Genomic DNA, 23,166 nt, shown 5'->3' with positions numbered 1-23,166 from the left:
ATGGCGATTGTGAAACGAGCGCGAAGCAATTCGTTCGTTCGATAATCACGATTCTCACTCGGCCGCACTAATAGCCAGACGCATTTATAACGATACACCGCCGGGCGGGTATCGCGCGCGGCGTGCATTTTCGTTAATTTTTAAACAGCCCGTTCAGTGGTCACGCTGAAACGTGACTTGAACTGTAACAGGCCGCAACTGCGTTTGACGGCCACGGTTATCTTTCAATTTGTATGAATGGCCGCGATTAAAGCGGAGCCAAGCACGGGTTTACCTCAATGGGAATAATTGGAGCCGGTCGAGTGAAATATTTGCGTATCGATAGACGGGGAGAGGGCCAGCCTGGTGCGGCTTTCAAAGAGATTTCCACGCGTAATTCGCCATAATGCCGTCCCGGTGTGATTCGCGCGCCGCCTCGGTGTCGCAGCGCGCGCAATGCGGTCCTCGTCCGCGAACGAGCAGGGCCTCGATTAAATCGCGATCGACGCGAGTCCACTCGACGGACCATACTTTCACCCAACGATGGACAAAAGACAGGAAAAAGGGGGAACAGAAGAAGAGGAAGAAGAAGAACCCTCGAAGGAAAACTCCGCGAATCTCCTAGCGATGGCTGACGGGTGAAAGTGATTCCTCTGGTCGAGGCATCGATTCGTTCCGTCGAGACTGGCCATCCACCTCGATTTCACGAGGCAGGGGTAAATATTTTATCGCGGGGATCTGCTTCCTCGAAGAGGAAAGTGTTTCGGGTCATTCGACGACGAATCGATCACTCTTCCGCCCCAGACTTTTGTCCACGACTTTGTTCGAATTTAAACAGTCCACTCGCCGCGAGATTTCAAGTCTTCGTTGCGCCGATTCGAAATTGCCCTCGAAACTTTCCGCCAAACAGAGACGCCAGAAGGTTGGCGGTTCTCGCTGGTAATCCTCAAGAATTTCCCATTCGCGAGCCTTTAAATACCTAAAGTCCGACTTTTTTTCTCGTTGCTTTTAATCCAGCTGAATCGATGTACATCGCAGCCCCGGTTCGAACTGCAATTTTAGCTGAGCCGAAAGTTGTAAAGAGAAAAATCGATGAATGCCTCTGCATTTTTTTTGCAGAGTTTCAAAGGTTTGCGTTGGGACCGCAATTGGAGAAGAAATATTTTCAAACGGGAAAATATTGAAATCCGTGCCGGCTAGTTTACGGATACTCCCGAATTAAACGAAACGCCAAGCGTCGAAGGAGGAGAGGAACCGATCGATTCGTCGCGTCTCTCGCGGCCTCGTTTCTTGCCCCTTCGCGTCGACGATTGTTCGCGCGTTCAGTCGCGTTTATCGCCCGCGTAGAATCGCGTGGAATCGCTGCGAAAACCTCGCGTTAATTCAGAAGTTGAGCAGAAGACGGGAGGGGCAGTTACGAATAGCCGTGGCTGGACAATCGAGATCCGTCGCGTTGAAAGGCGGGAACTTTCCCGAGTCCCTGGCATAGTTTGACGCGGTCTCCGCTACCGCGACCAGACGGGGGCGTATAGAATCTTTAGAATGGGACACGACAGGGTGTCCCGAGGTGCTCGAGGGAGTTTCACCCGTGGCGGAAATGCCTCAGTCGGCGGGACCAACTTCGGATGCTGTTTCGCCGTCGCGCGCGTTACAGCTGCATGGCGGAGCGAAAGTCGACGAGGTCGCGGTGGGTTAAACGCTGTTCCCTGTAATGTTTCGCGGTGAATCGATTGTGTACCCCGCGTTTCGGTAGTTTTGCGGTGCGCGTGGCAAAGCTGCGAAGAAATAATTCAAGAAGGGCGCTACGTGTCTCAGTTTTCTTGGGCAAACGCCGCACAATCGCGTGGGACGTCGCACACTGTCGCAGGTTAGGATGTGTTAGCTGATGAGAAATTTCGAGGAGAGTTTCTCGGTGAATTTCATAAGTTCAGAGGGAACGGAGCAGTGGTTGAACATTGATCATCCTCGAAAGGGCAATCGCGGAGAGTCCTGCGAAGGACATTGAAAGCTTCACCCCTTGAAACTTCACCCCTGGACGGACTCGCTCGAAGTTACTCGCCTCGAGCACCGATGTGAAAATAGTGTAAAGTTTAAAGTGAATAGGATTTCAAGGTTATCGATCGATGCGAACGGTTACGAAGTCATCTGAAAAGTTCCGTTCAATTTCGGGACCAATGACGACCAGGCTGCGAAGTCACCTACATAAGTAAACCCAGCTCTCTCAATAAAGACTAAAGTTCAACAGCGACAGCATCGAAGTCGCTCGTTAAACAAGTCAGAGGCTGGTAGCATAAAAATCTGCCTAAATTGGTGGAAGTAGTGGCGCGAGTTAGCATAAAGATCAACGTATTCAATGCCGTCTGGCGTGGGGGCGGAGAAAAAGTAAACGGTGCCCGTGGATCTCCGGGAAAAGAGCACGAGCAGAAGTGGAAGACGTAGACGGACGTAGCAAGGTAAACTTCGCGAAGTCAGATGAACTTTCCCCTGTCCTCCCTGTAACTCGCCGCGCAGCCACTGTGCCTGGTCTCGCGTGCGCGCGCGCGAGCGCGATAGTTTGATACGTTAATCCGTTAAGTTGGAGAATTTATCGAGTTGAAACTTGGTTTAATCTGGGACCGATGTAGACGCAAGCACAAGCCCGAGTTGCGCTGCTCGTGTAGCCAGCGCCGTGCAATGTATACCGAGAGGAGACGGTATACGAAAGCCCAACGAGATAGAGTGAGAGATGGTTTCGAGTGTGTTTAGACGGCAAGGAGAACGAAAGGCGGAGGGATAGTGAGACGTGGCGTTCGTACACGCTCGCACACGGATACGGCTTGACAGAAACACCGAGAGGGCGGAGGGAACCAGGTTTGGAGACCTTAAAAGCGACAAGACACGGGCCGCGTACCCGAAGTTATCTCTCCGACGTCTTAGCCGCGCTCGAGGCTCGTCAAGGTAAACGAACTCCGTGAATTAATTAGTCGGCAAACGACGAAACGACCGTGGCTGGCTACTCGCGGAGGCATGAAAGGGTGCAGCTCACTCACTTAGGTCGCCGTCTTGCACGCACCGCGCGAGGGGCGCGTGCCTCGCGGGGTGGCCACCCTTGGAGAACGAGCTGGTGTTTGCCAATTGGCTGAACGAGACAAATAACCGGGCGCGAGCGTAGCAGCCGCGCGTCGTTCTCCACTTTCAACCGCGGTGCTTAAACACGGAATTCATGAATCGACGATGACACGGTCTGGGGAGAACGCTCGTCGTCGAATAATCCGCATCGATAGCTTGAGCCAGGCCGCGCGAACCGTTCGCGGAACGAAAGAAGCGGACAGGAAGACTTTGAATTGCGAAACGGGAGGGAAACGAGCGCGGTAACTGGAGGAAGCCGAGAGCATAAACGTTCGTGAAACGAAGAGGCGTAGCTCGAGGAGAGTAGCGGTAACGTTTATTGGAAGTCGGAGTTACGTAGTCCCGGGGGATCGAATGGCGGTGAATAATAAAGCCGCGATAGGTATTCCCTGTTTCCAGGCGCAGCCGCTGGCTCTGATAGCATCTGATTTCGCGGCCAGCAAAAAACAGCTCGATGGACGACGGGTCGGGAGGCGTAGAGGGGTGATACATAAATATAAATCCAGAGAATGAGGGGTGGAAGCGCGCGGCCTCGCGAGCGCGAAACAGTCGAAGATAAAGGAAGTTCGAAGTGTGTGCTCGGATCCCAGAGGCGCGCGCGAAACTTTTCGAGAGCTTTCCGACGGCGCCCCTGGGAATCGAGCCGCGCATACGGCCTTCAACCCTCTCCGCCCCTCTCGCTCGCTCTCCCTCTTTCATTCTCATCGACGGATCCTCTCATAATATTTCTCGGAATCCTTCAAAATTCCGCGGAGAGAAATTTTCTCGAGCGCCTTTTCTCTCTCTCTCTCTCTCTCTCTGTTTCCCTTCCGTGGGAATATTTTCTGAATTTTACTAGGAGGCACGGCGTTTTTTACGTACAGCAGACTGTAAAGTGGGCTCACCGTGCCGAGCTGTCTAATTTTGTTGCTATTTTTAAAACCGTTGCTGTTTACTCGTGTCCTTTTTTCCTCGTCGATATTTGTAAAAATTGTTTGGAATCGAATTGTATACGAAATACAGTATCGCTTCAATCGGGGTATCGAGAGTACTCGGGCACGAGTGACATCCCTCTGCTCGTATACATTTTAAAATATATTGTAAAATATCAAATCTTTCGGAATCCCCAATTTATGTGTCAAAAATTCATAGAGAAATAGTTTGAAATATTTATACATCTCGCGCATCCATTCCCTCTGTAATCTATATATCACAGATTTAAACGCGCGCCGTTCCGTCTGTCGCGTGCCGATTTATGCGCCCCTCAATTAGTGACGAATAAGACGCGCCCGCCTCTGGCCCACCCCCATCGTCACCCCCCGCGCGAAACGCTTTCACAGGCCACGAGGGTTGATCGAGGATTTATGAAGAGAATTTCCACGGGGAATCGTCCGGTCCGCCACCATTTGTCAACCGGAAATCCCTCGTTCGCGGTTTACAATTAAGCGGGACGAATTGATCCGGGGCTCGCGTCGCGGAAAAATAATTGCCGCTTTATCGTACGCGAAAATTGACGCGACCTCTCTCCGTCCCTCGGCCGGACACTTGCCCACACCCTGGACACGGTCCGCCGCGAACGAGCGAGTCCTTTCCACGGGCAGCCGATTGAAAAGCCACCGGGTGCAGCCGAAATCGGTATCGAGGCGGCCAACACCGACGGAAAAATTGATTACTTCTGTTCGATGGCGAATCTGACCAGCCGATAGGAGGCTTAATACCTTTCTCGATACTCGTCAACCGACCGACCAAGCCGCGGCGACGATGATACCGCCGCCGGATATCAGTAACAATTTACCCAATGAACACATCCTGTTATCTCGTCCGCACTTCACCGGACTCTTCCTCCGGGCCAGTCGACCGAGTAATAATGACCGTATCGTGTAACTCTTTTGTCTCGTTTCTCTCCTCTCTCCGGAGTTTCAGCGAATTTACCGTGACACTGGATCAGAGTTTCGATCCGTCGTTTCTATTAGGAACGGCACAGATTAGGGGTCCGTTTGACCGACTAGCGCGAGTGATTAAGCGCTAACTATGTTGTCTAGTAAACTGATATCGGCGCAATCGCACGGCTCCCACAATTACACGACGTTCCATCATCGCAAACTCCGCTCCCGACAGCAGCACGCGATGCTAATCCTCGCCAGTTGCTGGTCCACAATGGCACCCTCTTAGACCACCGGTCCCAAGGACTGTCAGCCATTCGAGGACGGCGTAAACGCACGGGACACGGCCGTCGTTGTCACGCGGCGGCAAGTCGCGTTTCAAGTAAATAACTTCCGGATCGATATCGTTTGTTTCGACGGGCTGACGAGCGCTGTGGCGCCCTTCATAAATTTTCAGCAGGCCCGCCGCTGGGCTTGGCTCGTCGTGATGGAAACGCGGGGCTCTCGAGCCGCGGGGGTTCTTTGAAATTCGAAGTCGACGGAGTGTACTCTCCCCGGTACCAAAGTCGCGATAGCACGGTCAATTTCGCGACCGTCCCCTCCTCGCGATCGAGGGAGAGGCCAGCAGAGATAGGGGTTGGCGGAGCGAGAGGGATCCTGAAATCCGTGCACGAACCTGCGACTATGGAGCGCAGACTGTCGTTTGTATGCCAACCGAACCGTTTGTGCATCGTACGTAGCCGGTTGTCGGACGGCAATGTCTGATAATACAAAGCCCCATACTGCGCGCGGGTCACCGTCCACCGACGCAATCACCACGGACAATCAGTTTGCGGAATGGCCGCCGCTGGACGCGCAATCGCCGGAAGACGTCGATTCGACGGCTTAAAATACGATTATAATCCCCTTTCGTTCACCAAATCGTCCAATCGCGGGCGTACCTTACGGGGGAGCGGCGTTCGAACGGCGTCGTCGATGGCGGTTCGATATTCCGCGGAGTCTCGCTGAGAAAGAGAGAAAGAGGGGTGGGTCGTAACGGCGGCATCTGCGACGGAAGAGAGACACTTGGAACCGGCTGTCTCGAGGCTGGACCCTCCACTTGGTCGCAGACGAACGCTTCGACCATTGCTCTGTCGAGAGCTTTCGAGGCTGTCCTTTGATTTTTCCGCATATATTTCGACCCTCCATCTGGCCGATTTATATTGTTTGAGGTTCTGTGTTGTGTCTTCCGTTCTTTGTGCTCCTTGGTCGATTGATTTTTTTCTTTTTTTTACTTTCACTCGCTGGAAATATAAAAGTGAGTTGGTGTGTATAAAAGAAGAAGAGCCGCGGGATCATGAAAACCAAACAAAGAGAGGAATACAAAGGAAGCTGTTTCCCTCCGTGTATATTTTAATAATATTCTCTCAAAGCGCGTCGAGAGAGAAGGAAAATCTGACACCGTTACGATCTCCAGCCACTTATCGTTTTATCGAGCATCACCAGGCTCCATTACAAACAGATATATTAACCTTCCCTTATCTCTTAGCTGAATAGCCTATCGTATATGCAAACAAATTTCCGTCTTCTGTAATTCCGCGTGCAACAAATCCATCGACAAACCAGCCTCGCGCCTCAATCGGTACCAGCACACGCGATTCATATCCACGTGTGCCAGTAATCCGCTTGACGTCGAAACGAGACGCGGCAAAGACCTCCGCCGGTTCTCCACCCTCTCGCAGCGTCACCACTCGTCCAGCAGCCATTGGCCACGCCAGAAAGCCTACGATTGCCATCCCATTCGCAGCTTTGTCCCGTCGCATCAGATATTACCAGCGATAATGCGCGCACCAGTCCCTTCGATATCTGTGCGGCGCGCAAAGCCGCGATGCACGATCCCGAAGGCTCGAGCAACAGCAGCGGTGGTCCCAACGAGCCAGCGGAGGTTCTGTGCGAGCGGACGCTGACCGGCAACCCCAACGGCCGATTCAATACCCCGGCGTCATCGCGTTGATACGCTCAAAGGCTCGTTCCGGCCGGAAGGTCGGCCTCCTATCGTCGAACGTCATCGAACCGTTGACGGGCTCCGCGATCGGTTTCGGCTAATCATACGCTGCCCGCGTGCACCGCGTTGTTGTTCGCCGGTCAATACGGTTTTCAGGGATTGACGCATATCGCTAATTAGTATTCCAGAATCGCGTTCAATGGCACCCGCGGCTCTGTGTTTACTACGGCGAGACACCCGGCGACCGGTAGCTACTTGTCAAAAGCGGGGCTACGAGGGCGTATTGGCGAAGAACGGGGTTGCTCGCATTTACCCGCGCTAATTAGCTAAGCCCCGGACGAATCTTTGACTGGGAAGTTTTGCTCGTCGCGTTCGAATGCGACTTAATTTCGTGGAAATACCTGTTCACAAACTCGAAACGCCATTACGATATTGTAACGCACCGCCCCGCGCGGGATATATACAGCGTCAACTTCGCAAATTAATTTCGCCAACGAACGTGTTACGCGTAACTCGCCCGTTTCGAGTTACAGTATAAACGTCACTGCCCCCCGCAGCCCTCCTCTCGAACCGTTCACGGACAGAGGAAAGATATATACGGAGCTGTTATTCGACGGGGGTGGATGATGGACTCGGTGTCGGGGGTGTAATCGCGTTTTCGTCGAATCGAGTAGTCGCGGATATTTGTTTTAATAGGGACGCGAATCGGCAGACGCAGGGTCGGAAGAGGGGGTGGCTCGCATAAATTCCGCGAGTGCCGTCCGTTGTATCGCGATACGAAAGCAGAAATTGAATTAATAGACGCGACCAGGCGAGCCGCTCGTCACTCGCTCGGCTCGATGTAATTCACGTCCCGACTCGCGTCTCCAAATCGATACTCCCTTAAAAATCCTCTCGAATCTCGTACAATTGTTCGACCGTCCAACAAAAAAAAAAATCCCCGACTCGCAAGCAGTCAACACTCGCGACAAGCACCACAGCGTCCGCGCTGATACCGCAGCGTACGCGTCGCGCTCTTCATTTTTATTATTCATTCCGCCGTTACACAAACATCAGGCGTTTATTTAGCGCGAATTCCAGCGCGTGCTTTAACTAGAATCGCGGGCTAAATTACGCGGCGCGAACAGCCAACGCGTGTCTTATCGCCCTCGGCCGAATTAATGCGTGAACGCCGCGCTCGTGTCGCGCGCCGCAATCCTCTGCTGTTACTTTCCGGCCCACACGACCCACCCCGTCCCGTGTCGCGCCCATCCCGACCTCCCGCGAAATTTACTAGCCGAATTTTCCGTTTCATTAACCGGCGCCCACCGCGCGGGCATTAACGGATCCGCGCCTCGTATTTACGCGGCGGTAATTAAGAGCTAATTAAAAATGCCCGGGATATACCGATCGGTAAATAACCGGGGAACGAAAGCTGGCGGAGGGCGACTCGCGGCCAAGATAAATCGAACGCCTATCTCTCGATCGTATAATGTAGCCTGGATTTAAGCGGTGGCCGCTAATTGCGCGCGCTATTCCGGAACCATTTAAATTGGTTCACCGCGACAGATCTAATCGTTCCGACCGTCCGTTTCGCCGGGCCACACCCCCTCGACCGAGCACCCTCTCCTATCGCGCGGCTATTCTTTTCACCCCGGAGATCGTAGATCCGCTCGAGCGTGCTCCTTTTTCCACGTTACCGAGAACCTGGCATTATTTCGTTGGACGATTTCAATCGCCCAGCTGCGATCTCGAGACCCAGTGGAGTAAGCGTGGCGATAGCGAAACTGTCGATTAAAGTGGAACGTTGAGCTAGGTAGAATCTCGCGACGCGTTTATTCGATGAGAATCATGGGAATATATCAGAGCAGGAAAGATTGGGTCGAACGAAATATCGATGTGGGTCAGGATTCTTTTAGCTTCGCATCCCATTGCGTCCACCTGTCGAGCGTTAATACATGAGCGGTGCAAACGCGATGTTAACGATTAACAGATATAGCGGGCCACGTTCACGGTCGGTTTGTTGTTACCGATCTATAAACAGGCAAACCAGGCCATTGTTCTAATCTCATTCATCAATAGCAACGCGTTGGCCTCTTGGTGAAACGGAGTGAAATCCATATCCCCGTTTGCCTTGGCCACGGTTCTCATCGATCGCGCGCGTATTCTCAGGCCCGCAGATCGACGGAGGGGGTTGGTTTAGCCAACCGTGGTAACCGGGAATTACCATTGAACTCGAACAGGCGATCAAATCAGAAGCAATAGAGTAATTGCACGATAATTTCATACGCGGGGCATTCCTCACGTGACGCTCACCCTTTTCAACTTCGATCTTCATTACGCGCAGGGGGGATGACTCGACGTTCCCCGGGCTTTAAGCTCTATCTCATTAAACTGAAGTGGCCAAGTCCATTCAAGAGTCGAGTGCACTTGGTACGGTGCCGCGCAATCGGATAACAGTCGAATTTACGTTCGTTTCCACTTCCTACGTCCGATGCCCGGTCAGAAATCGAATTTCAGAGCCCGCGTACGGCCGCGTTCACGCGCGTGACAGTCCGATAATCGCCGCGGTCGGGAATCGATTAAAATCCCGGCGCTCCCTGTTTTCTGAACGAGCGCCGGGCGCCGCGAATTTTTTCGACGCGTCGCTGAAATTCCTCGCGACACTGACAGCTGCGCGATTCTCGACAGTCGCGAATTCTTGCACCCCCCGTTCCATCCTCTGCCCTCGAACCGACCCTCGTACATCCTAACGGAGGAACGTTGCTAACTAATGTTAAAAAGAGAAGAACAACGACGATAGAAAAGCGGCAGATTATTCGAGAGTTGGTAGAGGTGGGTTTTAACCCTTACGTTAACGAATTCGAGGGTGGTTGCTTTTAAAAGCGTGGATAATATATAAAATTTCTAAGATATCGACGGTATCGCGATATTCGATGGACGAATAAAGAATAGCATCGGAAACCGGCGTTGTATAATAAAATTTCGATAAAATAACGGCTGGGAATAAAAGCGAGAGAAGAAAGTTGAATTGCGGCGTCTGCTCGGGGGGTTAACGAGTTCGCAACCTCCATCGCTGGCCTGAAATGGCTGCGGGCAAGAACTTGCGGCCTAAAACTTTTGTCTTATTAGAAAACTTGCCGGTCCGCTTCGATCCGCGAAACCTTAGATAACAACGTACCAACCGCGGCACGGAAAAAGCCCGGAGACGGAGAAAGGACTAATTTGTGGTCCTCGAGCGCGGAACTTATTACAATCGAGCCTCGCGGGAGAACTTATGGAATCTTAGAGACTGCCCGCGAACGCGGCCTTAATAAGCGCCTTAACATCCTGTCTATAAATTTTAAGCGATGTAAAATTAGCGTGAACCCACTGTGGCGGTTACCTGGCCACCGTCCACCCCCTCCGCGGTCCTATTTCTTCCTTCTTTCTTTCCCTTCCACCCCCTAACCACCCTATACGTATATAGATACGTTCCGTCGAACTGGCTGGGAATAATAGGTTTCAACCGGTCTAGCTCTCTCTCTCTCTCTCCTCCCCTCTCTCGAGCCCTTATTCATGGTCCGGGTCAGAACGATTCACGAGGCCTCAACCCCTTTCCTCCTGTTCTCCGACCGTCCGCCACGTCCGTCCACCGAAGTCGTTATTAACTGGTATTCCGTCGGGAGTCGGAAGGTAATTCGAGTCCGAACACGCGAATGAAATTGGGTCTTACTTCGCGGGAGGGTGTCTGTGTGGGCGACGCTGTTTTCGTGGCTGGTGTCACGTGAGCGGTTCGGTGTAAACGACGTGGCGAACGTGAGCGGAATCGGAACGAGTCCACGGGGGTGGCTCGCGATCGCGCGACAAACTGGGCCGTGGGTTGATAATTAATAACATTCGTCGGCTACTTCTGTTTCGTTTTTATGATTCATTCAGTCGTTGGTCTCGATTCTGCGCGGCTATCGAGGTTCATATTTTATGGTCGTTTCACTGTCAAAAGCTCGGGAAAGGACCTGATTCCTTTTGTAGGGGCGATCCTTTACAAAGCTTCGGATCTTCTTTTTTTCTCTTCGACGACCGCCTCGTGCTCGAGGCTAGATCTCCGAGGGTAGATTGAAGCATCAGGTTCCTAAGCATTTCCATCGCTTAGGATCGTCTGGAGCGTAACGAAACGAGCCACAATGCGGCGAGCATAATTCTCGGACCGACAGGCCAGCCAATTCGACTTCGACCAGCCGGGCGAAATTGAATTCGACCCAAACGACGATCGTCGATGCATCGAGGCGATGCTCTCTCGAGCGTCTTCCAACCGTGTACTCGACGACCCACCCACCTCACTTCCGGCGTCCGTGAGACGTACGAAAGACTGAGGCGAGATCGACCCGTTTTCATTTTTCCCGGGGACAAATAACTCGTTATAAATAGTCGCTTAAGACCCGAGTTATTTCCAATCGAAATGGAATACGGCGTCGTCGCGAGGCGACGTTACGGTTCAACGCGAATACCATGTATAATTATGTAACAGAACGTTCTACATCTGGTCGTACGAAGGACTTCTCGTCGACCTAGTTCTACCACGCGTATATTATTAACAACAATAGCGACATTTTTACCGCGAAGCAGGATAAACTGGCGCGCTGCGAATTTCAATTTCATCGGGGCGTCTGGAAACGACGAGACGCAACGGCCAGCCTCGCCTCGCTCCGCTCGCTTATTACGCCTCTGAGAATATTACCTGAAAGCAGATCTCAAATATCGCGAGCATTCCCCCCCGTATTAACCAGACCAGGTTCCCTCTAATCGCGTGGCCGAATTCTCTGGCACGGGAAGAGAAGAGAAACGAGGCGAGAAAACGAGGGAGCGTAACCGTGGCGGCGAAAGGGAAGCAGGGGACGGGAAAAGAAAGGACGGATCGGATAGGGCGGCGGCGGAGGGTGGTTGGTCGGTCTCTGAAACGCGCACGATTTACTTTGCAAACGACGAGGAACTCGGTAAACTCTGAGGCGCCCCCGATACGACACTCCCGTCTGAAAACTTGGCCAATAAGCGGCGAAAACAAGAAAGAGGCGAGCCCAAGGGGGAGAGGCCGCTGCATAAACGTAAGCAGGTACGTTAACGTCTTCAAAACAGTCAAATATATTTCCGAGGATCGACGCCACTCGTCTCACCCCCCGTCGAAGGGCGGGGTTGTTCTTCCTCGACTACTTCCGCTTCGAACTGAAAGATTAGAACGGACGTGCTTTTTCATCCCCGTTGTCGACGCTCCACGCTCGCTGATACGTTGAGTCGAGGGGTTGGCTATCCGTTGTAAACATCCCTGAGAATCGTGTCCCTTTTGACACCTCGCGGAAACTTTGCTCGTGCATCCAGGCGACGAAGAGGTTTCTCGATGATCGCTTCTCGGTGCCACCCTCGTAACTGTGTCAACGGTGGGGGATCCTTCGTGTTTCTAAAAATGCAACCCCTTCTCGCGCGCCTCTCGCGATCTGACTCGCGAGAGCGATCGGACACGGACATTTGCTACTTTTGATAAACGAAATTAATCGTGGGCGTTCGCTCGAATTTAAGCGTTCGAAAATTACACGGCGTCGAATAATGTACGCCGTCGGCGCGTCCTAATAAATCTCTTCCTGGAAGCCGTGGGGGGGGATCGTTCCGTGAGTGGCGTTTAAGCAATTTCACGTGGCAATTGAAGAAAGCAAAGGTAACGACAGAGGGCGAAATTACGAGGCGATTCGTGGGCCGCGTGCAAAAACAGTGGTGCGCGATGACCGAGCACGTGAATAATATATTAAGCTCGCGTGACTCGGCTCTTTATGAGGCGACGAGGACGTATCGCGGACCACGGAGCGGACGTTTTCGCGCAAACCGTTCCATCGTACGATATCCCCGAAGATACGGAGGGTCGAAGAGAGCGGAGAGAGAAAACGGGCGTGGGCGGGCGAAAAAACGGCCCCTCGCGGCCGATTTATTTTAAAACGGACCACGTTTCTTGCTCGGTTACGCTAAGAAACACGAAACGAGCGTAAGTCATGGTCCAACCCCCGCGTTTCTAACAATGAGAATTTATTATGGAACTTTCTTGAAATATTTCTCACCGCTTTGCGTAGATATTCTTTGGAAATTTCGTTCGCGAATGGCTCCTGCGTGGAACGAGCATGGCGGGCACTGTGGAAGTCCAGTTACGCGACAGTATCTACTCCTATCTAATTATAAGTTATTAATGGGATTTGGTTCAGCGGAGTTTTTATGGGATTCGTTTCATTGTTTGAAAATTTCGCATAAAAAACTGCATGATTACTCGCGGTACGTTCCACTTCGATGGTAACGCACGTTTGTGTAAATGATACTCTTTGTACACTAATGAGATTTCTTCCGTTTACTGCAAATAAATTAAACTAAATTACATAAAGAGACAAGGTATGCCGTATCGCGCTACGGAGAAGTCAGAATTTAACGAGCACCCTTTGAAGCACTTTGTCCGACAGAGGTAGGCGAAACCCATGGCATTCGTGTCCGACGAGCACAGGGATGCACAGGGAACACAAGGATATTTCGTTCTCGCGCGATGATAGTCAAGGTAGTTTTTCTAATTGAAAGGATCAGAGATATTTGAGCAATTCATTTTTAATACATCACGGTGGATCAAGGTATTTCATTATGCGACACGGACCCGAGCTAGAATTTTGAATATTTGGGCACGTTAATTCCAGTTGGTCGCTTTTGATCTACACAGCATAACTCGCGAGTCGCCTGTTCGTTGATTTCCCACGAATCCTCGGATTTGACAGCGAATTTTCCGCCAAAAACGTTCCCATCGACGGACCCAAGAAAGTTTACGCGGGCATTAATTGTTTGCTCGGGAAACATAAGCGTTCGCGGGGCTGCCTAATAGGATTACCATCACGAGTCCACCGGCGCACCCCCTGAAACTTGCTGCGCTGTAGATTAATGCAAATAGAAGAATCGAGGTTCGTGAAATTACGAATCGAGAACCAATTAATCATCCTCCACCATCATTACGCGAGCGAATCGAGTTGACTTTTATTATGAAATGGACTCTTGCAAAATCTCTCGTTCAATTTTAATCGCCACCACTGTTACGAATACGAGCGATCCGTTCACGGGGTAAGGGTTAATTGCACCGCTGCACGTCTCTCTCGTTTCGTCGCCCGGACAAAGTATCTCCACGTTTCGCTCTTTTATTTCGAAAGTAATTTGGGCAACAGACGGAACACAGACGAGCGTTTTCGGTCCCATAAATTTCGTGCGGCGCGGGATTCGCCCCCCGCACTCCGTCGACGATATCGAGGGGAACAGCGGACGCGCGGTCGCGTATAAAATAAATTTCGAAGTCTTCGACGGGCGGTGCGGCTGGCGAGCCGTTCCGTTCGTACCGTAAAAACGACCACCGGCTGGACGTGTACCCCGCTTCTATGCATACATATATGCATGTAGGCCGATCGCCAATCCCGTGGGCTAATAAAAACGCCGCGCTCGCGGCAGTTATTGGTCGTTTTGAATACCGACAAATTGGGATTCGGCCAGTGGCAAGGCGACGGCGGACACCGCCGGAAGAAGACACCGTTCCGTCGAGACGGAAGTTACGATGGCCCTCGAGGGAGACCAGCGTCGGAATTCGAGCCTTTGGCGGAAAGAAACCAGCTGCTGCTCGTCGTGGCGAGCCGTTGGCAAGCTTCCCGCGATAGAGATTCCGTGGAAACTCGAGCTGACAGGGGGTGCAACGCTGGCTGGTCGTAAGACTAGCGCGCGGACGCTTAGCGGCAGGGTTAACTCTATCGAAAGGAAGAAAGTTTGGGCTACAAACGTTGCGCAGAGACGCGCATCAAAAACAAGAATCTTCGCGTCAAATTGATGGACCGTTTCGCACACGGTGGGACCCGAGATTTGCGAGGGTCAGTCGACAAAAACTTCGTCGTGCCTGGTCTTCGACGCTGGTCGATTCTCCCCGTTAGAACGGTTGAAACCGAAAACCACCGACGGGAATGAAAAACTTGAGCCGCGGATCGATCATCGTCCGTTGGAACAAATTAATCAGGCCATTCGTTACAGCTGTCATTTACACGTTTCGCGGTGGACGCGGCCGATACGAGACTCTCGCGGCGGCGCCCTCGAGGGCCCTCTCAGCCGATCGGGGAGCCGGTTTAAAAGCCGTGAACGCTGGCCGACGATCGGACAGAGGTCGCTGAAAATTCCCAAGCTGTTTATCAATAGAACGACGCGCGTCGACGCAAGGGCTATCGATCCTTCGCGCGTTTTTTCCTCCCTGACGGTGTTTAACCCCCTTCCCGTTCAACCCCCAGTGCGCCAAGCCTTTCGCCATCGCTCGAAGGAGCCACGAGGAATCCAAACTCGACGCCCAGTCACGCGTAATGATCAAAAACTTTATAACGCGATCGTCGTCGACCCTTTTCACTGGACCCCACGTCGCAGGGAGGATCGCGTAACGTTCGATGAACACGACTGGGTACGTAGCCGATCGAAAAAACCGGCGCGATGACTTGGCGCGACGTCAGGCTCGATGAAGCGTGACGGGAAAACGCGGGTGGATCCAGCGAGGGCCGTTGGCAGAATCGTGCGCACCGTTGCGAGACCGCAACGATAAACGATAAACGTCATATCGTTCGGTGCACATTGCGCGAACCGAATCTTCTCGTGCGCACCGTCCGTGTTCCATTGGCCATTATTCGCGGCGCGCGCGGCTGCCCACGGATTCACCTACGCGGTCCGCGCGCGCTTCCCAGCCGCCACGCGTGCACGTGAATATGCGTTCACGCGCGGACACGCGAACGCCAGAACGCGTTCATAGACGTGCAGCCACGTGGTGCGACGGTGGTGTACAGCGGACCACGGTATTATCGCGGAACGCTCAGGAGGCAACGGTTGCACGGGGCGCTAATGCGTCGCCGCCGATTCGATCCGCGGGCGAAGGGCGAGCGGCGTCGGTTCCACGTCGAGGCTGGCTGCCTCGGTTCCACCTGCAGCACTCTGCAGCCGCAGCTGTCGGTCGACTCGGGGCCCGCATCGATCGGTTCCGACGAGCGTGAATCGGGTTTCCACCGAGTACCGCAGCCACAATTGCAACCCTTCCCCAGTCTCTCCCTTGTCCTTCCTCTGTTTTCTCCCGACCATTCTCGCTCCTGGTCTCTCCAAGCCCGCCTCTTTCTCTCAATTATTTTTTGCACCCAGTTTTTGCGGCGATCCGCCACGGCTTCTCTTTTCCATCCTTCTCCACCTTCGCTCCTCCACCCCCCCAGTCCGTCGTTTTCTGTCTCACCGGGTCGTCGCTCCTTCCTCTTTAACCGCGACTCCTTTTTTTCGAGCACCCCGCGCGCTCATCCTCGTCGGTTTCCTTTTTCGATGGTATCTGCCAGATTCCAGGCTTCCTCGAGCCGGCGTGCTTCGCGCACTCGAAAGTTTTTGCCGCTACACGCTGGCCAGGCCACCGCGAGACCCCTTCGCGCACCGCGCCCGCCCTCCACTCGCCGTTTCTGCATCTGATTGCACTCCTATTAATTTCGTTACGAGAAACGCGAGAGCGCTGGAGATTGTTTTGATCAGCTTCGAGCAAAAAAAAAAAACCTCGAATCGCGTCGTATCTGTACAGAGTAGGGTGAAGTAAAACTACCCCCTCGATAGAAGCTTCTCGACAGCTCCCACTGGAGCGCATCTGGCACCGCAAGAATATCCACTTCACCGGCCTCCAAGCCCGAGGGTCGTTAAAACATAAGGAGCCCGTCGTAAATCGCAGGTCGTCACATTTCGGAAACGGCGTTACGACGATGGAAAGATCCAATTACCGTACGTGACCGTAGCCCTTCGTCCTCGTCGTTGACCGTCAATCTCCCGCTGTAATACGAGCGACCCATCGAACGAGCGGACCAACAAGCGAGGGGGATGAATGCTCGTGGAACCACGGCCAGCTCGGCTCGAACTCGATCGAAGTCGACGCCGCCGGTCGTACGAGCGGCGTCGACCGCCGATACGACCGCAACGACGTCGACGGGGACGTCGACGACAATAGGACCGGTGCTCGATGAAGCAACGGTGACAGCCACGTCGTGGGTGACGCCGCCAGTGCCGGCCCCAACGACAATGCCGATGACGGTCATCACCGCGGCGCCATCTCCCGTGAATGGCCGGCCAGCCGATCGACCAAATTGATTTCGCCGCCCGATGAACGGGGGGAGTCGATCGTCGGACGTATTGCACGCGCGGCTGTCGCGATTCGTCGGGTTTCTTGCGACGCTGGGATTGCGCGTCGTTAACCCTGCTCTCGTGCATGGTTATTGGACGCGACCCAGGAATTTCGGACCATTTTACGGGGGGATGCGACTCCCAGGAAGATTCTATTTTTCGTTAGACACGATATTACGTTGGATCGAGTCGAACGACTGTCGGGATGGACGTTTCGTCAGACCAGCATTTATCGCGAGTATTCTTTAATGGAAATCGATGACAGGTTTACAGTGGCACACGGAAACGTGTTCTTCGAGTGGTCTTGATCCGCGACGGGGAACGCGAGGAAGTGTCACTTTCGCACGAGGACACTTCATTGGCTGCGATGCGACTACGGTTTCGCGAAACACTGTACTCTTAGAATATTTATCGCCTCGCTCGAGTGTCAAATAAGTTATTCCTCGTTAGACTCGGGTCTTTGTTACGTTTCTAATTGTCAGGAATTTGTGGGAAATAACGAGGATCGCCATTCTGTGAAATTGATCGGGAAATGTTCAGTCGCGGAGCCGTTGCCCGTTTCACAGACCGCGATTGCCCAGCTGAAGTATTCAAAGAACAGAGGGGGGTGCACTGGAGGTGCGGAGTAATTTCAATACCGCAAGAGCTTATTACCGAGCACCTATTACCGGCATCGCCATTATCGGACACTCTGCGCAATATCCGGCAGCGATAATTACAGATACATCAGATATTCTCGACGAACAATGGGGGGTGGATACGCGAGTTATCGGCTGCCATTCGGCTCGGAGATCCCCGCGGCAGTGGCATGGCCGCGTCGCTAGTCAGACTCGTTAACGCGATAAACCCACCACCGGCCGCGTCTTTATTGGGATTTTTATCCGGCCACCCTCCCCCCACCCACGGCGTAATCCGTGTCATTAACGAGTAACGATGCCCTCGAAATCCATAATCTAGCCGGGTTTATCGTCGGCGGCCGCGTAACGTTTCGCGATCGACGATTAACGAGCCGCTATCGACGATTACGCGTATCAATGTGTCTGCCCCGGGAACATTTGCAATTCCGTCCGATCGGTTCCCGTGTTTTCGCTCCGTCTGTATAGTAATCGCATTAACGGCTGTCAGCGTCTCGAAAGAATCGCCCTGGACGGCTATAAACCACCTGCAAAACTTGGAGCTCTTGTCGGATCGGCAACAACAGCTATCTGTTTAACGTAGAGATCGCTTCTAGAATACTGACAAGAAAATTCTTTAGACATTCGTGGAAACGCTATGGCGCACTGTATACATAAAATATGTATCTTTCAAACATATATCCCTCGAATTAAATAGTCGCAGCTCCCACAAGCATCGTACTCGAAACACCCCGCTCCTTCAACGCTTTTTCGTATCGTTTGCCAGGTTCGTCCACCCTTTGTCGCGCGCCCCAACGGTCCCCGTCTCCCGCTGGTCCCGCCCACATGGTTAAGTCACGCGCATAGACGGCGGGTATAAAATTCTCGTGGAGCCAGGGGCGCGGGAATATTCGTGGCTCGCTTTGTCATCGGCGGCCGCGAGATCGCACAAAGCCGCGGGGCGCGCGCCTCGCGAAACGTCGTTACATACCTGGCGGCGGCCGCCGCTCGTTACAACGGTGGACGTTGCAAATAATAGAGCGAAGGGTCGAACAATGCGCGAACAATGTATTTATTTTAACAATCGGGCCCCCGCCGTTTATCCCGCGTCCCCGCAGATGGCCACGGGCCGGCCGTCTCGTCCCGACCGCCACCCCCTCGCGTCAGTAAACCACTTGAAATAAGCGCGATTCGAAAGCCCCGCTCTCGAACTGCTCCCTGAATTCGGTTTCGAGCCGGGGCCGGCGTCCATTGTAACAGATTCGCGGGAATAACCGGGGAACAATAGGAGCGGTTCTCCATCCACAAATTGGAATTGTCTGAAAACACAGTGCCGCGGTTCGAGTAGGCAAGTACCGGTCCGGCTAACAAGAAACGCGGACGACGTTCGACGTCAGCCAGTGTACGCGGGTACGTCGCGATCGTTTTGCACGGGGTCGTTAAATATCGAGGAGAGACGTACCTCGCGACGGTGGTCCTTTTAACACGGGGGTGTAGTTTTAAGAGTCGCCTCGAAAGGAGCGAGCGGGTACGGTTTTAATAGCGTGTACCCGTTAACCCAGACAAGGCTGGAATAATAAATTGCGGGAAATACCGCGGACAATTGCAAATTGGTACAAACGAGAGCGATGGTTATGAGGATAGAAAGATTAAGAGGGGACCAAGAGGGAGGTATAGGGATGACGATAATAGGTGGAAGAGAGAAAGAGTCCATTATATATTGCGCGAATATTCATCTTGAAAGTTAACGAACGCCGAGTAGCGTCTCGTTAACGAACAGGAAAACTCCTCCGGCCGGTTGCTTGGCCGGAAAAGAAATATCCTCCTCTTCTTCGCGGCCAGCAGCCATCGTTCCTTTCAGTTTCCACCCCCTCGCCCTTGTACGGCCCCGCGATATTCATCGTTCGTTTCGTTCCGTTTCGTTTCGTTCCTTTCCGCTTTTCTCCCTTCGTTTTTCACTCGCTCGAACGTTCGCAAAGCGTGTCATTAGTATAACTTGTCCGCGACACCCTGGAACACGCCGAGACGACGCGAATCGGATTTTTCTATACGGTTAAAATAATGAAGTTCCGACGCTTAAAAGTTCGCGATCGTGATTCTATCCTCGACGACGAGACGTACGATGGAACGATGTCGATTGTTAGCAAGAACTACCGCGAGCCGATTTCAATATCGACTCGTTGTTCTCGCGGTGCTCGCGATCACCATCCTCTGACGAGTAGTATGCATCAATGGATGAGCGCAGCCTCGATCTCTACGCTTGGTATCGTGCACCGATAGAGAGAAAAAATCTGTTCATACATTATGGATTTCTTATCGTTACTGACAACATCTTCTTCCCTGCAAGATGAAGTTAATACATCGTATTAATATCTTGATAAATTCGTGGTCGAGAAGAACTGTTGTAACGTCTAGTAAAACTGCGAAAAAGAATGACACAACACGTGTATGAAAAATTTAAACGACTATAGCATCGATTATTTCTCTATCTAGTCAAGACACGAGTGTATGACAGTTATTGGTAATAGATTTCGGTGTCCGTTTTTCTCGACGACTGGCACAGTGCCCCGAAATATAATTATCAGTAGAATTTCGATTCCCAACACTGGGTATTTATTTTATTTTTCAAGCTACCCATTCAATTTTCGTTACACAATTTGCAATATTTCATCGGGGCCGCGCGTCATTCCCGCTACCATTGGAAGGTCAACAAAATATTCCGCACAGGGAAACATTAACCGCCAACGATTGACGGTTATGAAACCATGAATTATCGATCCGTCGTGAGACACGCACGCCTACGTTTCATCGCCCCCGGTTCCCCTCGCGTCGTTCGCCGCTCTTTTTTATTTTTCTCCATCCTCCCAGCCTCTAAAGTCAAGCCGACATGCTCGATTGGCGGCGTGATCGATCGATCGGGAAACCCTCGCGAATCGCCAGGCTTTCCTCGCCTTTGACGAGGAATAAGAAAAATAATAGAACGCGTGATCGAGGCAAAATAACTATGAACGATATCCTCTGCGCGCCCCTCCACCCTCGAAGCCACCCTCAGCGGCCAACGCTCGCGCGCCCTCAGCCTCCGCCTGGTTCGACTTTGACGCGAGCGTCGGAGAAAAATATTAGCGATAAAAGCGCGACGTCGCGCAGTGGCCAGCCCTGTAAATCACGTAGCCGCACAGCCACCCGAGCCGCCCAACGACGCACACCCTGACGCGTGATATTTTCATCGTTTCGTCGAGTGACGCCGTTCGCGGGAAGATTAATCACTGGCGCGTTAAAATGAATTTTTTCCCCCCTAAAATATGTGTCACGATGGCTGGCGTGGCTGCGTGCGAGATAAAGCGATAAAGTTCGTTTATTGACGCCTCACGCTTTCCCAATTGCTCCGCGCCCTCTCGCACGCCCATCTCGGCGTCCCTTGACGTACGCTCGTTACGCTGTTTCGAGCACTCCGCGATAAGTCATCGGTTGACAAGTAATATTTTTATCGTTTCTGAGAACGACAGTGTTCGATGGGTGATTAATCGTTCGCCGCCCCGAAATTGTTATCGATGGAGAACACTTTGGTGACGTTTTCATCGCGGATCGAACCGCTAGTGTGCGACCGATAGACTTTTTTTCAAGTTTTCGAAATCTGAATATACTTCTGCTCGCGCACAGCTGCCACGAACGTTCTGTTCTAACGGATTGCTCGTGTTCTGTTGATTTAGCGGAAGATAAACGCGAGCGGGCTTATCGATTATGAATTATGTAATTAGGCCCGCGAATGCTGCCCCGAACGCCAGCGTTGCCCCAGTTTACGACAATATATCATCGAGGCCGTGCGACAATTCACTTTTTCTACTTGTCTGTTTCAGGGGAATATTGCAGCAGGGCAGAAAGAACTACGAGGAGGCGATTCTGAGTTATCAGCGAGCAATCCATTTCCGGCCTTCGTTAGCTCGTAAGTATTACCATTATTCCCGTAACAATGTTCGCGACGAGAGGCGATCGAGTTTCCAGCGAAACTCTCGAGTTTCGCGATTTTTTTTTTACCTCCACAGCCGCGTTCCCCGCCGTTGATACCACCGCCCCTTTCATCCACCTCCGCCTTAGGGGCGGCACACGAGGGCAGGAAATCGATGTTAATGCGCGGGAGCCTCGAATTAGCGAAATGTAATTTGACGCAGCCGGCGTGTACATTAATGAACCGCGGTTGCAAATTATCGCAGTCCATTAGAGCACCGACACGGCGGTTCTCGCGTGAAAAATAGAACGACCCTTCGCGTTTCGCCCCGTCGAAGCCGCGAAAGAACGCTGTCGAGCTCCACGCGTTTAAAAACCCGTTCATTAGAGATGGGACCAGGTTATACGTTCATGGCACTCGCCAATACGAGTCAGATCCAGCAGGAATTCAATTATTATTCGCAAGAGGTGGCGTTCGATCGTATGTAACATATACTTGTAAAGTATTGCCGTCGAACCCTCGAACGGGTGCCTATAAAGGTTCGAATATATACTTGTGCGGAGCCAAGTATGAAACGAGGGACCACCGTTGGGAATAAAATCGACAGTGACCCTTCTGATATATATCCTTGTTACACCTCCATTCTCCATTGAATGTAAAGCCTCTCGTCCATTCTTATACGTGCCACGAAAGCTTGGAGCCGTCGACTCTTGGACGTGTTACGATCGGCGCTATAATTCTTCTGACGAAAATACGAATTACCCCAACGCGATACGATTCGAACCTAACGCGAGGTACATCCCAGCCCTTGGGTCGATGCGGCACGCAGGTCACACCTATGCATTCTTCTACCCGTATGGTTGTTATTCACCGTGCAAACCAGAGCCAATTTAAGTTTCCCTCCGTCTAACCCTCTGTTCCGAGGCAATCAAGTCGCAGCCAGACAGCGCCTTCAAGGGCCTCCGTTGACTTAACAAAACACGTCGTCTGCGCCATTATTACGCCGGCGACATCGAAAATATGCTAACAAGGGGAGGCTGGAAAATATACGTTCATTAGGATGCAGAGGCCTCCTTTATGGGACGCGAGGGCGGCGGTGCTGTCACTCCCGTCGCTGGTAACACCCCCGCGCGCGGAACGTGTCGCGCATTCGCCGCAGCGGAGAATTTGACCTTCGCGAGAGCTGTTCCGGTCGTGGTCGTTACTTCGTATCTCTTCCTCTTCTACGAGGCGTAATCGCGCGTGGCCAAGAATTCGCCTGGTGAAAATATAAATTTCCAGGCCGCTGGGGTGTGGGCAGGCCTTTCGAGTCCCCGTGACGAGGGATGTGGAGAACAGGACGCTGATGGTGTTTGCCCGTACGCTCGCGGAGATATTTACCCCGCGGCTGATGGCCGATATGGCGTATTGTTCCCGGTTAAATCGCGGTCCAGGGTCGACCGTGCTTTCGTCCACCTATCCACGGCTACGCAAATATTATTCCTATTTATTTCG

At 52.5% G+C, this 23,166-nt stretch overlaps 1 protein-coding gene across 2 annotated transcripts in view; it reads left to right on the top strand.

The window, feature by feature from the left end:
• Nucleotides 1–23,166, top strand: part of Tmtc2 (Transmembrane O-mannosyltransferase targeting cadherins 2) — a 186,863-nt gene that overhangs the window by 114,864 nt on the left and 48,833 nt on the right. For both annotated transcript variants that reach the window (XM_076909866.1, XM_076909865.1), the window contains exon 6: nt 21,584–21,669. In XM_076909866.1, the coding sequence (XP_076765981.1) occupies nt 21,584–21,669 (86 nt within the window). The remainder of the gene's footprint in view (nt 1–21,583; nt 21,670–23,166) is intronic.

Source organism: Xylocopa sonorina, chromosome 2, assembly GCF_050948175.1.
Source record: "Xylocopa sonorina isolate GNS202 chromosome 2, iyXylSono1_principal, whole genome shotgun sequence".
Taxonomy (NCBI): Eukaryota; Metazoa; Arthropoda; class Insecta; order Hymenoptera; family Apidae; genus Xylocopa; species Xylocopa sonorina.
The sequence above is the reverse complement of the archived record's forward strand: the minus strand, read 5'-3'. Positions and strand labels throughout refer to the sequence as shown.